Source organism: Lepidochelys kempii, chromosome 16 (genome assembly GCF_965140285.1).
Source record: "Lepidochelys kempii isolate rLepKem1 chromosome 16, rLepKem1.hap1, whole genome shotgun sequence".
In the NCBI taxonomy this organism is placed as follows: domain Eukaryota; kingdom Metazoa; phylum Chordata; order Testudines; family Cheloniidae; genus Lepidochelys; species Lepidochelys kempii.
Genome location: NC_136395.1, coordinates 9,308,220 through 9,322,371, shown reverse-complemented (window position 1 = coordinate 9,322,371; position 14,152 = coordinate 9,308,220). Strand labels below are relative to the sequence as shown.

The following is a 14,152-nucleotide window of genomic DNA, read 5'->3' as shown; positions in this document are numbered from 1 at the left end:
GTGGAGCACTTACTTGGGGCAGCTCCCATTTGGTGCGAGGGGTGCAGGTGGATATGTGGGCGGGAGGGTGCAGGTGCTTCCTGTTTGGTGCTCAGGGTAGGGGTGGGGATGTGGGGGGGTGCCGGAGTCAGGGCATGGGGTGAGGGGGGGCCTGGGTATGTGTGGAGGTGCAGGAGTCAGGGCTGGGGTCATGGGTGGGTGCAGGAGTCAGGACAGGGTGTGCGGGGAGCGTGCAGGAGCCAGGGCTGGGGTTGGGGGCTGCAGGATTCAGAGCAGAGGGCTGGGGTGTGTGGGGGGGCTGCAGGGGTCAGGGCAGGGGGCTGGGGTGTGTGAGGGGGGTGCAGGGGTCAGGGCAGAGGGCTGGGAGTGTGTGGGGGGGGTGCAGGGGTCAGGGCAGAGGGCTGGGTGTGTGTGGGGGGGTGCAGGGGTCAGGGCAGGGGGCTGGGTGTGTGTGAGGGGGGTGCAGGGGTCAAGGCAGAGGGCTGGGTGTGTGGGGGGTGCAGAGGTCAGGGCAGAGGGTTGGGGGGTGTGAGGGGGTGTGAGGGGGTGCAGGGGTCAGGGCAGAGGGCTGGGAGAGGTGTGAAGGGGGTACAGGGGTCAGGGCAGGGTGTGGGAAGGGGGTGCAGGAGTCATGGCTGGGGAGGTGGACTGGGGTCGTGGGGGTGCTCCCAGTCCCCTGCTGTGAACCGCTCAGGGCAGGGGGCTGGAGGGGGTACACCCCGATTCCACCCCCTTTCCCAGGCCCTGCCTCCACCTCTTCTCCATGTCCCCCTCTCTCTGCCCGGTGGACCGCGCCCTGGGGGCAGGGGGCAGGAACCAGAGGCGGACCGAGTCCTCAGCGCACTGGGGGACAAGGCCAGGGCTTGGTTGCCGTGGAGCAGCAGGACCGAATCCGGGGCGCGCAGCCCCACCAAGCTTCTGCCCCCGCAGGGGAGAACGGGGGCGGAGAAGAGAGGCCGGACCAGGGTCCCCCGCCCACGGGGTCCCCCGCCCCCCATCTCCGGCAGTCCCGCTGCCCTTTTTGGGTTTTTTGTTGGTTTTTTTTTGCACTTGGGGCGGCCCTGATCAGGGTGTGCCTGGGCACACCCAGGACACCCCATGCGCACGCCTATGCTCTGGCCTCACCAACTGGAATGAGAGGTGAGAATATCTGCAAACTCCTTTAATGTCCATTTGTTCCACCTATACCTTTGTGAAGAATGACACAACTTGAGGTGAAAAGATTTTTCAGAGAACTTAAGCACCTCATCTTCCTTTGAAGTCAGTGGTGTCTAGAGGTACTTAAAAATCAGGCTGTAAAGTCTCTCTTTCTAGCTGGGGAAAGGTGCTAATGGGCAGGTGAATTTTTAGGGGTGGAAATTGGACTGCTAAAGGAATCCGTACAGAGTAGCTGAAAGATTCCCCATACTCAGGTGTTCAAGATCCACCAGAAAGGAAAACAAAGATTGTGCAAATAGTTACTGGGACATGCTGAATTTTTAATTTCCACCAGGAAATAATGAACACAATCAATCACAGATATTTGGAAAACAACAAATACTTTGTCAATTACAAGTCATTCAAATGCATGCTGATTCTTGGAGGCTTTCTTAGTGGTGATACATATTCTGCCCCTTTCATAAAAGAAGAAAAAAATCCAAAGCAAAGAAAGATGTACAACATCCTGTGACAGAAGCAAAATATATTTCTCCTCATCTGCAACAGCTGCGTTTAATCTGTTAGGGAAAATGTGCAGGTAAACCATGAAATCAGTTTGAATTACAACATCTAGAGACTGAGCTCTATGCACTGTGCTGGAAAATCCCACCTGAACCCCTGAGGGATTAAAAGCTTATACCTTTTGCTTTGATAGCTTGCCTCCAAATCTCACTAGATTGTTTCCACAAGGGACATTTCAAAAGCATTTTCAGGATTTCTGAACCTAGTTTGAAATTCCACCAGGTTGCTACTAAAAGTTTGGGGCCAGATTCTCAGCTGGTGTATATCAACATAGTTACACTGATCTCCACTAGCTGTGAATCTAGTTTACTGATGTATTGTTACTTTATGAGCTCTGGAGAGGGTTAGAGGATTGGGCCAAAAGAAATCTGATGAGGTTCAACAAGGACAAGTGCAGAGTCCTGCACTTAGGACGGAAGAATCCCATGCACCGCTACAGACTAGCGACCGAATGGCTCGGCAGCAGTTCTGCAGAAAAGGACCTAGGGGTTACAGTGAACGAGAAGCTGGATATGAGTCAACAGTGTGCCCTTGTTGCCAAGAAGGCCAATGGCATTTTGGGATGTATATGTAGGGGCATTGCCAGCAGATCGAGGGACGTGATCGTTCCCCTCTATTCGACAATGGTGAGGCCTCATCTGGAGTACTGTGTCCAGTTTTGGGCCCCACACTACAAGAAGGATGTGGAAAAATTGGAAAGAGTCCAGCAGAGGGGAACAAAAATGATTAGGGGTCTGGAACACATGACTTATGAGGAGAGGCTGAGGGAACTGGGATTGTTTAGTCTGCGGAAGAGAAGAATGAGGGGGGATTTGATAACTGCTTTCAACTACCTGAAAGGGGGTTCCAAAAAGGATGGATCTAGACTGTTCTCAATGGTAGCAGATGACAGAACGAGGAGTAATGGTCTCAAGTTGCAGTGGGGGAGGTTTAGGTTGGATATTAGGAAAAACTTTCACTAGGAGGGTGGTGAAACACTGGAATGCGTTACCTAGGGAGGTGGTGGAATCTCCTTCCTTAGAAGTTTTTAAGGTCAGGCTTGATAAAGCCCTGGCTGAGATGATTTAGTTGGGGATTGGTCCTGCTTTGAGCAGGGGGTTGGACTAGATGACCTCCTGAGGTCCCTTCCAACCCTGATATTCTATGATTCTATGAGATAGGATACAAAATTAATACCTGCTCTGGGCTAGAGCCTCAGGTACACCCACTATAACAACATTGTATTGATACAACATAACAATTCTCAGAAGCACTGTCCCAGGAAGTGCGGAGTGTCCAAGGCTTAGTCTATTTATTGACATCAAAACATGGGCTAATTGTGTTACCTTGCCTACTGGGGAGTCACACAAGCACAATCCCCCAGATTGCATCCCACTGGGGTAGTGAAGGGTTATTTTCTGGGGGCATTGATTTGTTTTTAGTTTTGGTTTTTTAATTGGTTTGGCTTGTTTAATCAATTAATAGGAATTCTGTGACTCAACACAATGATCTCCAAATTTACAAGCATAACAACCGGTATTAACGAGTAAGAGGATGTAATTCTTTGTGCAGTGGTTTAAAAATCTAGCTCCGATCCATCTCTCTTCTGTGAAGGAAGCCCCAACCTCGCTACCACCTTGCTCCGACTACCCTTATTAAGATGTGATTTATGTGCCCAGCTCCCACAGAAATCCAATGACTCCTTCTGGTGCTTTTGAAAACCCACCCTGAAATGAACAATCCCACTGCTGAACTGACAGTCCTGGAATTTAGGGAATTAAACTCTGATTCAGCAAAGCCCTAAAACGCACGCTCTACTCAACAAACCACTTACTAACTTTAAACACTTGCTAAAGTCTCACTGATGTCAATGGGACATAAGCATTTTAAGTGCTTTGTTGAAATGGGATCTAAAGAAGTTAAATATGATCCAGAGAGGAGAGACAACGGTTCAAGTTGTTACCAGGCAGCAGAAGTGAATCTGCTGCTGAAAGAGTCTATATTTCCAACTTGTCAGTGAACCAGTCCTCTGGCTCTGCGTCACCACGTTGGGGTCTCACATACCTGTCTCCTGGACGTTCACAGACACTATTCGTAAATGGGCTGCATACCGAAAACTGAGTGGGAATAATTCAATCTGGGGAAATTAGCCTCTGGCACTCTGAGCACTAAGAAAATTTCCAAGACAGTGGTACCATAATGCAAACTTGATTGAGAATTTTTAACATTTCAAACCCAAATTCCAAGGACCCACAGCAACAAATAAAGACTTTACTGAAACTGGAACCAAACTCACTGGAAAACCTCCTAAACCTGGCTTTCCAGAAACAGCACTCAATCTACTCTATAGTAAAAGGAAAAGAAACCTCCCAAACCCTATAATTCCGGGAAAGTCCCAGCTGGTGATGGGTGAGCAGAACAAGGATCAGAGAATCCCATTGTTCTCATTTTCCTTAAGACAGAGGTGGAAGACGCAGCACAGAGAGTTGAAGTGACTTGCTCATAAGAGCAAGTGCATTACACTGGCTGGTGTCCTGATGCTTCATCAGTGGGGTTTCTGCCACATGTGGTTTCTCTGAGGGATGATGAGGGCTGAGCTCTGGCCGAAGCTTTCCACGCACTGGCCACGCTCACAGGGTCTCTGTCCCGTGTGCGCTCTCTGGTGTTTAATGAGCGCTGAGTTCCAGGTGAAGCTTTTAAAGCAGCAAGAGCATTCGTAGGGTCGCTCTCCCGAGTGGGTTCTCTGGTGTTTGATGAGGTCCGAGCTCTGGCTGAAGTTCTTCCCGCACTCGGTGCATTCGTAGGGCCGCTCACCCGAGTGGACCCTCTGATGCTGGAGGAGGTGGGAGCTCTGGCTGAAGCTCCGCCCACACCCAGCACACACGTAGGGCCGTTCCCCCGTGTGGATCCGCTGGTGCTGCACGAGGTGGGAGCTCACACTGAAGTTCTTCCCGCACTCGGCACAGACGTGGGGCCGCTCCCCCGTGTGGATCCGCTGGTGCCTCGTAAGGGCGGAGCTCACGCTGAAGCTCTTCCCGCACTCAGCGCATGCATAGGGTCTCTCGCCCGTGTGAGTTTTCTGGTGCCTAATGAGGGCGGAGCTCACGCTGAAGCTCTTCCCACAGTCAGGGCATTCAAAGGGTCTCTCCCCCGTGTGGCTCTTCCAGTGCTGGCGGAGGTGCGAACGCTGGCGGAAGCTCTTCCCACAGGCTGTGCATTCGTAAGGTCTCTCCCCCGTGTGGATCCTCTGATGCTGAACGAGGTTTGAGCTCCCCCTGAAGCTCTTCCCGCACTCATTGCATATGGTCGGCCTATCGCCTGCGGGATTCCTCCGGGCGATGACGTCATCCCCTGCTGGAATAAAAAGAGAATCCAGACAGGAGTCATTTCCTGCATAGGTGCTGACTCCATGGGTGCTCCAAATTAGTGGGTGCTTAGCTCTCACCGGCAGCCAGTTCCCCTCCCCCCCCAGGGCCTCCCACCCACCAGCAGCCCCACACGCTGATCCACTCCTCCCCCTCTTTCCCAGCGCCTCTCGCCTGCTGCAATCAGCTGTTCCGCAGCATGCAGGTGGCACTGGTGGGGAGGAGCGGGGCACACTCGGAGGCGGAACTGGGTGGGAAGAGGCAGGGCAGGGGCAGAGTGGGGGCAGGAAGAGGTGGGGCAGGGGTGGGGCCTTGGGGAAACGGGTGGTGTGGGGGCAGGACCTGGGGCTGAATGGGGGTCAAGCAGCCCTAGGGAAAGGAGGAAGCCGGCACCTGTGATTCCCTGCAAGGGGTGGGCAGGAAGGAAACCTGCAAAAAGGGAACTGAACTTGCAAAGCCATGTGTCCCTTTTGTTCCTACTGTTGCTACAAGTAACCCGATCGTCTGATTGTTTCCTTGTGCTCCCCTCATCTGTCTGTATCCATGTGTTGTCTCTTGTCTGATACTTAGATGGTCAGCTCTTTTCGTTATGTTCGTACAGCACCTTGCACACAGGGGTCTTGGCCCAGGCCAGGGATTCTTTGGTGCTATTGCAGTCCAAATCATACATCAGAACAGAAAGAGATGAGAAGGGGAGAGTTTGACATCTCTGCCAGAGATTGTTTCCCAGAAACAGCAGCAGCAGACATGACACTGAACAGGCTGCCAGCAGAAGGCAAGGGTGTGCCCAGAGAGGAGCGAGGGGGCCTGGGACTCTTTGGCTGTTTTGCTTGGAGGCCCATCCAAAAACCCTTCACAATATAACCAGGGGAGCAGGAAACCCCATATTTCAATTTTAAGGTACATTTTAGGACATACTGCTAGAAGGCTATATCAGAAAACTGTTGTTGTTTTTTTTAATTAGTCAAGGTTTGTTGCAATGGGACTGAAAATCTGGAATCGAATCCCTGAACTGTCCCCAGAAGACAGAGGGAAGAACAATTCTGATGCCACACCCCTCCTGAATATATACAGAAAGGATGGGTGAGGGGACAGACCCCTGCCAGATGTGAGTTAGGATGGGTAGACAGCCCTGACTGACATCCGCCATGTGGGCATCACCCACACCAGCTATGATAGTGAAAGATAAGAGGGAGATGAGAGGACATGAAGGTGCTGTTGGATTCCCAGATCTTCATTCCACTGACAGCTCCTGAGGTGGTTTAGCCTATTCCTCACCTGTTCGAGCACCTCTTGGGATCTCCCTTTCCTGGGAGCTCTGGAGGTCTGGGACCCATGGCTCTTCCCCTCGTTCCATCTGGGAAATCACGTCAGGTTTGGGAATGGAAGATCCTGCTGAGGGAGAAAGGAAATCAGCGTCTGTCAACTATTCCTCGACTATTTGTTAGGAAGAATGGCCCCTGATTTAAACCCAGCTCCTCTTTTTGCTGGGAGGAGACGTTTTACCTCAATGGATGGGGGATGTTCCCCGAGGCCCTTGGGAAAGGCGGACAGTTGCTGGGAGAGGTGTTGTGCCCCTTACAGCTGATTCAGGCACCTGCACACACACCTCTCCCGCAGCTTGGCGTGTTGGCCAAGGTGGCAGCCAACACATCTGCTGCCCTTCGTGCATCCTGCACAGCCACCCCTGTCTTCAAGAAGGGACTCTGACTTCTCTGCACTGCTTACTCCAGCGTCTCTGCAGGGCGGGGAGCATTGTGACTGGGAGCAAACCCTGTGCCACCTCAAGAGGCTTTTGCAACGGTGTTACCAGGGGTAGGGGTGTCTGGTGAAGGTGACTTGGACAGAGAAGCCAGTGACTGGTGGGCGTCTCTCTGACTCTGTGTGCGACTGGTACTGTATATGCTTGTCGAGGGACAGTGAGTGACTGGGTTGTGTGTGGGTTAGATTGAGGGTGTGTGGCTGTGACTGGAGAGCTGTGATTTCAGAGCCCTGAGGGAGACACTGGACCGAGGGGAGGCGGAGGGGAGATCTGGAGAAGATTGAAAAGAAGGGATTCTGGGAGGAGGGAGGAGACGCAAGGGGAGAACAGTGGAAGAGGAGGCAAAGAGCACCGCAAAGGGTGGGAAAGGGGGATCCAGAGAGAAAGAGGAAGAAATAGGGAGACGAGATGTAGTGAAATACAAAGAAGAGAAGAACATAGAAACTGCCAGACTGGATCAGACTCAAGGTCCATCTAATCCAGTGTCCAGTCTCAGGCACCTGAACCGGCTGTTTCAGAGGAAGGAACAAGAAATTTCGCATTAGACAAATGTGGGATAATCTGCTCCCCATGTTAGGTCTTGCCCTCATCCCTAGTTTAAACTCTGAAGCATGAGAGTCGTATAAGGCCAGACAAGACCACTGTGATCATCTAATCTGACCTCCTGTATAACACAGGCCATACGACTTCCATAACCATTAGGCAAGTGTTACAATCATTTAATCATTCTCCTGGCTCTTCTCCAATTTATCAACGTCCTTCTTGAATTATGGATGCCACAACTAGACACAGTATTCCAGTAATGATCACACCAGTGCCAAACAGGGAAATAATATAACCTCCCTGTGCTTACTTGATATTCCAATTTATACAGCCTAGGACCGCATTAACCCTTTTCCCCACAGGAGTGCACCAAGAACTCATGTTCTGCTGGTTATCCACCATGATCCCCAAGTCTTTCTTAGAGTCACTCCTACCCAGTACGGAGTCTCCCCATCTTGTAAGTGTGACCTAAATTCTTTGTCCCTAGATGTATAATTTTACATTTGGCCTCATTAAAACAAGTCTTGTTTTCTTGCACCCAGCTTACCAAGGGATTCAGATTGCTCTGTATCAATGACGTGTCCTCTTCATTATTTACAACTTCCCCAATCTTTGTGTCCCCTGAAAATTTTATCAGTAATAGTTTTATGTTTTTATTCTTATTATGCATATAAATGTCCTATCCTAAGTCCTTGGCCTTAATGATTTCCTAGCCTAATTATACCTCATTTTGAATATCACACCTTTTTCATTTTGTTAACGTCCCCTTGAGAGTAGGCTGGCAAAAAGGAAAGAAGGAAGAAAACCCCAAAGGGGAGAGAGTGGGTCATGTTTTAAACATGTTTTGTAACAGAAAGGCCAGTGAGAATGTAACAATTAAATCTCTATGGATAACATTTGCGTATAAGGGGGCGGGGAGGAATACCCACAAGGGCTCAATCCCTCCCCACCCTGCAAACTGATCGCTCATTTATGGGCTACTTGAAAGGTATTGTCTGGGGTCTCTCTCTGCCACTCCAGGCCTGGCTGGATCCCCAGACATCTACAGGTACGTCTACACTGCACACTAAGCCCAAACTCTGACTCTGGTTTCAGCCCAAGCCCTGCTTCCATCCACACACAAATCAGTCTGACTCACATCAGCAAGCACTCAGCACCTGAGTCCTAGACCCTGCTAGTGGGGTGGGTCAGAGCTCAAGTCCTGCTGTGGCTCAGGTCCAAGCCCTGTTATTCTGAACGCAGGCCAAGCCACAGACCCGAGTCAGAAGGTCTGCATGGTGCAGTATGGATGCGTTGGTATGGCTGTGAGACCTGGGTTTTGCAATTGTAAGTCTAGGTTACAATGCAGTGTGGACACTCAAGCATGAGCTTGGAAACACCAAGGCCACAAACACTGCTCCTTTTAGCCCCACGGGCCTGAGTCAGTTGACCCAAGCTCTCAGACTTGGCGCCATAGGTTTTTCTTTGCAGTGTAGACGTACTCTAAAGGGCCTGGGGCCTGAGCCAAAGCCTCCCCTGGCACGTCAGCGACCACAGAGCTTCAAATAACCGAGAAGAGCTGAATCCTTACACAGTGAGACCAGAGTCTGGTAATTCTCCTGCATGACATCCCTGTAGAGGGCCCTCTGCATATCATCCAAAAGGCCCCATTGCTCCCGAGAGAAATACACAGCCACGTCCTCAAATGTCACCAGGACCTGAAATCACAAGCATTGCTCACTCAGTACCTGCTGGTTCATGAACAATCCCGCCGCTCAAGCCATGTGCCCCAGTGTCCCATACCTTATGCTCTGTGGCACGGCATGGCAATAGCTCACCTAAAGCTCAGGTTAGACTCACCTGGCACCACGTTCTCACGGGACCCTCAATGCAGGCCTGCTTTCCCCCAGGTGTAAGCCCACTTCGCACTCACATACCCAGCCTCAGACGTCACTGAACTCCAACATGCCAACACTGGGAAGCCCAGAGGCAGAAAACACTCTTTGTGGCTGTGTCCTGAGCTCCGGGCACTTTTCCATTAATTTGCCCCCATCTTGGGATCTGTGGCTTCACGTTTGGGTCTTGGCAAGACTGGGAGATTCAATCAGAAACTTCTTAATGATGCTCTATTATTCACTCATCCTGCCAGAAACAATTCCCAGCAGCCCTTGCCCAGCACAGAGAGGAAAGTGCTAAGACTTGATCCAAATGCTGTAGCTCAGGGATTTCTCCTTTCCCCTAATCATCTCCTTGATCCTACAAGTCAGCCCCTGTTCTGAACACATCCTGGCAGGCAGCTTGCACTCTCTCCCCTCCTCCACCTTCCTGTGTATTTAGTCCTCTCCCTGCATAACAAGCCCCCCAGCCTCATGAAAATGCCTTACCTGAGCTGGCTCCAACGCAGCCATTTCTCTTTTCTGTCCCCCTGAAACGATCAAAAGGTGGGTGTTATTCCTCAGCTTGTCAGGGCACTGAGGGCAAATGGGGAGAGATCAGGATGGGCTCCTGAACATTTTAAAGCCCAGTCCTCTCTACAGTCTTGTCTGCATGCAAAAGTTGCAGGATGTGAGGGGCTGGTAAAATGCTTGATCACTTGATGATAGTGCAGATCTGGTACCTTTCGCCTGGGCTAAGAACAGCAAAATATTTTAAACCCTCCCTTTACCAGCCCATGAAAAGGCAGAATAAAAAGCTTTTTTGGTGATGTTCCCCTGCCAGGCAGGCAACCTGTTCCATCAGCATGTTTACTAGACAGAAGCAGGAGCCTGAGGTAGGGAAAGGTGAGGGAGCAATTCAGCCTCATTTCTCCTCCCCTGTCCACTGCCTCTGGCTGGGAGCCGGGGTTATTGTTCCACCCCTGGAAGCGCTGGACTCTCGGACCTGCATCAGCGCCAGCAAGTGCTAACAGAACTGAGAGCCTGTGTGTGTCAGCAGAGGCCACGGCCATTTTTACATAGTCCCCTTCCTGCCCATCGCCAGTCAGTGCTTGAGTTCTCTCTCCCAATTACCTGCAGAGTCCTGTGTCTCCCTAGGAGACTAGTGACAGCCAGAGACAGTCCCCACCTTGGCTAGGAACAGGACCTTGCTGTGAGATCTCTCCCAGAGCAGCTCAGGCGGGCCTCTGGGCACAGCAGGGGCTGTTGCAATTGCAAATTACAGGCGGCAGCAGCTACATCTCAGGAAGCTCAGCCCCTGCTATCCAAAGCACAGGCCTAGCAAGAGGAGAGACAGGCACAGCTTCTCCTGCCACAATAACCATCACCCTCTAGTGGTCATTACCACAGCAACCTGGACACACAGCCTCCCCCACAGAGCAGTCCAGGATCCTTTCCTCATTGTTTAACGAATAGAAAATCAGAGGGGAAATAACAGCATGGGGCAGGGATAGCTCTGTTCTCCAGGGCTGTGCAGCCTCATCAGATCAGGTTCCCATGAGCCCAGTGTCCTTTTTAGTTCAGGATCCCCGTGAAACAGTGCTGGATCTCCCGGCCAAATCCCCTCCTCGCTTCTGTTAGAGGCTGCTATGTCTGAGGGGGTCAGGAGGTAACAATCAGTGGGGATTCCTGTCAATATCTCTCCTGTTGAGCCCTTCTTGATGGTTTTAAATGGGGTTGCTTTGTTCTGAACTGACCCTCTCTCTGTCTCCCACAAAGTCTCGGTTCTTTATAGCTAGGCTTAGAAGGATTCGATTTTTTTCAGTAAATGTCAGTAAATGAGAGACAAGGAGGGTGAGGTAACATCTTCCGTTGGTGAAAGACACAAGCTTTGGAGCACCACAGTCCTGAAGAAAATCTTGTCCCTCTCATATCCTGGGGCCAACACAGCTACGACACCACAAGCGTCAATAAACATCGATTTCACCGGACACAGACCGATGTGAAAATATTTCCGTCAATAATCAAAATGTAGAGAAAGGCAAAGTACAAAAAATGCTACTTGAGAACTTTGATTTAAGGATATTTACGTCGTGTATCTTGACACTTGATGTTGACTGTTTGTGTTTCAGTGGTTACAAACCTTTAACTTTATGAATTTCAGTGTCTGCTGTCACTAAACAATTCGTGTCTGGTCCCCGCCACGTATATTTTCCCTACAAGTGTGAAAATGTAGATGGATAAAAATCGAAGACAATGCTTAAAAATAAAAATCAATATTATCCATTAAAACTGTAGAAAAAAAAAAAAAGAATTCTGCCAAGCTTCTCTCTGTCTCTCAGCCTCCCCCGATCCCAGGTATATCCCGCGGCAGTTCCCCTCTGAATCTCTCAGGCCCTCTCTCCCATCTCCTGGGGGGGCTGTGTAGAATTGTCAATAGCCTATTTTCCAAGGCTTTATCCAATTTTACCTAGATTTTCAATGTCCCTAGTGATGGAGGCGACTGCTCCTTCTCTTGAGGGGGAGACTATTCCACATGGCCAAAGTCTCCTCATCATTAGGAATTGTTTTCTTGTAGCCTGCCCCTCAGGGGGACTGAATAAGGGACAAATAAGCCATCCTCTCTCCTGGAGCTAGAGAACGGAGGTTGGGGGGGCAAGGAAACAGAGTAACAAGCTAGATTTCAAAAGTTTTTTAATGAGTTTTTTTATTTAAACTAGATTGTAAAGTCTCCAAACATCTCCACATCCTGAATTTCAAGAGCAGCAACACCCTGACCCAGCAGCAAAAGGAAGAGAAACAAACAATGGCTAGTGCCTAACAATGGAAGCTGAGCCCCATCTTCTAAACAAGGACATGAGAAACCAAGAGAAAACACTATATAAAAAGTAATGAATGTTCTAGAGAAGGTACACAATAATACAAGAACATGGGGACAATCAAGGAAATTGACAGGTGGTCAGTTCAAAACTGACAAAAGGAACTACTTTTATAGAGAATGAGTAATTAGCCTGTGGAACTCATTGCCACAACATGTTATAGAAGTTTTAAAAAAACTAGAGAAGGAAGGATGGCCAGTGGCTAAGGCTCTAGCCTGGGACTTGGAAGATCTGGATTCAATTCCCAGTTCCCTGCTCTGCCACAAACTTCTTGTGTGACCTGGGGCAGGTCATAATCTCCCTGCGCCTCAGCTCCCCACATGTGAAATGGGAATAGTAGCACTCCCCTACCTCAAAGAGTATAAATACTTTAAAGGTTGTGAGGCACTCAGATACCATGTTAGTGGGGGTGTAAAAATAGATAGCTCTGCGGAATTTAGAGAAGGATTGTTATATGTGTAACAAGAATATCTTGTGATGTAGTAACAAAATAATAACCCCTAAAACCAGGAGTCTTGGCAATGATACAAACCCTCATGCTTCAGGACATAAGTCAGGGGTGGCAAAATCTCAGCTCTTTTACAGTTAAAGTTTGGCTCGCGGAGCCCTCCACACCCCTCTCCCCAGTTCTCCGCTTACCAGACTGGGGTGGGGAAGGAGCTCAGGGCTTCTCCTTCAGCAGGAGCCCCGAGTCCCTGCAGGCACCTCCTGCAGGGCTGAAACCCCAAGACCTCCCCACCCCACAGGGCAGAAGTCCTTAGCCCCACCACCCTGCAGCATGGAGAAGCCGCGAGCCTGGCAGGCACACCTGGCTCTCGAATTTCTGAAGATTATTGTATGCAGCTCAGAGGGTCAGTAAGTTTGGCTAACCCTGGCATAAGCCAACCTCTAACTATTGGGAGTTAGGAGGAATTTCCCCTGGGTTCTCCGCTCTGTCCTCCAGACAGACACGCATGCTTCAGTACCTATGAGCATAGCATATGCTGGGGGAATCAATAGGCAGACCATGGGCCAAATTCAGACTGCCAGTAGGGCAGTTTTCAACCAGAATGCCTGGTCAAAAAGGGACCCTGGCAGGGCCATTCCTTAGTGGCAAAGCAGGGCTAAGGCAGGCTCCCTGCCTGCCCTGGCTCCGCATGGCACCCAGAAGCGGCAGCATATCCTGTGGCTCCTAGGCACAGGGGCTGCCAGGGGGCTCCACACACTGCCCCCACCCCGAGCGCTGGCTCCTCAGCTCCCATTGGCCAGGAACCGCAGCCAATAGGAGCTGTGGGGATAGCACCTGCGGGCACGGGCATCACACAGAGCTCCCTGGTTCCTCTGCCTAGGAGCCAGACATGCCAGCCACTTCTGGGAGCCACGCAGAGCCAGGGCGGGCAGGGAGCCTGCCTTAGCCCCGCTGCACTACCAACCGGGAGCCACCTGAGGTAAGCTCCACCCACCTAGGAGACAGACATGCCACTGCTTCCCGGGAGCTGCCTGAGGTCAGCATCACCTAGGAGCCAGCCCGCATCCCAAACCCCCCAACCCCAATCCTGAGCCCCCTCCTGCACCCAGACTCCCTCCTGGATCCCACACCCCTTCTGCACTCCAACCCTCTGCCCCAGCTCTGAGACCACTCCTGCACCCCAAACTCCTCATCCCCACCCCACAGCCCATATCCCCAGCTGGAGCCTGCACCCCCTCCCACACCCCAAACCCCTCATCCCCTGCCCCAGCCCTGAGCCACCTCCTGTACCCTAACTCCCTCCCAGAGCCCGCACCCTGCACCCACTCCTGCATCCCAATCCCCTGCCGGGAGCCCCCTCCCGCACCCCAAACCCCTCATCCCCAGCCCCATCCCGGAGCCCGCACCCCAACCCTTTCTCCCAGCCCAGTGAAAGTGAGTGAGGGTGGGGAAAAGTGAGCGACGGAGAGAGGGGGGATGGTGTGAATGGGGGCAGGGCCTTGGGGAAGGGGCAGGGAAGGAGGCGGGGCCAGGGTGTTTGGTTTTGTGCAATTAGAAAGTTGGCAACTCTACCTGCCAGACGCTTTCAAAATCTTTTTATTTAC

At 51.2% G+C, this 14,152-nt stretch overlaps 1 protein-coding gene across 7 annotated transcripts; it reads right to left on the bottom strand.

The window, feature by feature from the left end:
• Positions 1–1,457: 1,457 nt before the first annotated feature.
• On the bottom strand, positions 1,458–10,538 carry LOC140899216 (uncharacterized). 7 transcript variants are annotated; one of them, XM_073314277.2, is made up of 6 exons: positions 10,356–10,538; positions 9,732–9,772; positions 9,285–9,438; positions 8,939–9,065; positions 6,342–6,458; positions 1,458–5,052 (listed from the first exon to the last, which is right to left on the bottom strand). In XM_073314277.2, exons 4-6 carry the CDS (start codon positions 8,997–8,999, stop codon positions 4,244–4,246), a joined length of 987 nt encoding a protein of 328 aa, XP_073170378.2. In that variant the 5' UTR covers positions 9,000–9,065; positions 9,285–9,438; positions 9,732–9,772; positions 10,356–10,538; the 3' UTR covers positions 1,458–4,243. The 7 variants fall into 7 exon arrangements, with proteins under 7 accessions (XP_073170378.2, XP_078705179.1, XP_073170376.2 ...); XM_078849053.1 differs by having other exon boundaries at positions 8,939–9,438; XM_073314275.2 differs by lacking the exon at positions 9,285–9,438.
• Positions 10,539–14,152: the final 3,614 nt, after the last annotated feature.

Coding starts and splice junctions, on each gene's coding strand:
- LOC140899216 (XM_073314273.2), bottom strand. CDS start 10,294: ATGGCCGTGGCCTCTGCTGACACACACAGGCTCTCAGTTCTGTTAGCA. Junction 9,066..9,731: donor CTGCGTTGGAGCCAGCTCAG/GTAAGGCATTTT, acceptor TTGTGATTTCAG/GTCCTGGTGACATTTGAGGA. Junction 6,459..8,938: donor CCAGACTCTGGTCTCACTGT/GTAAGGATTCAG, acceptor TTTCTCCCTCAG/CAGGATCTTCCATTCCCAAA.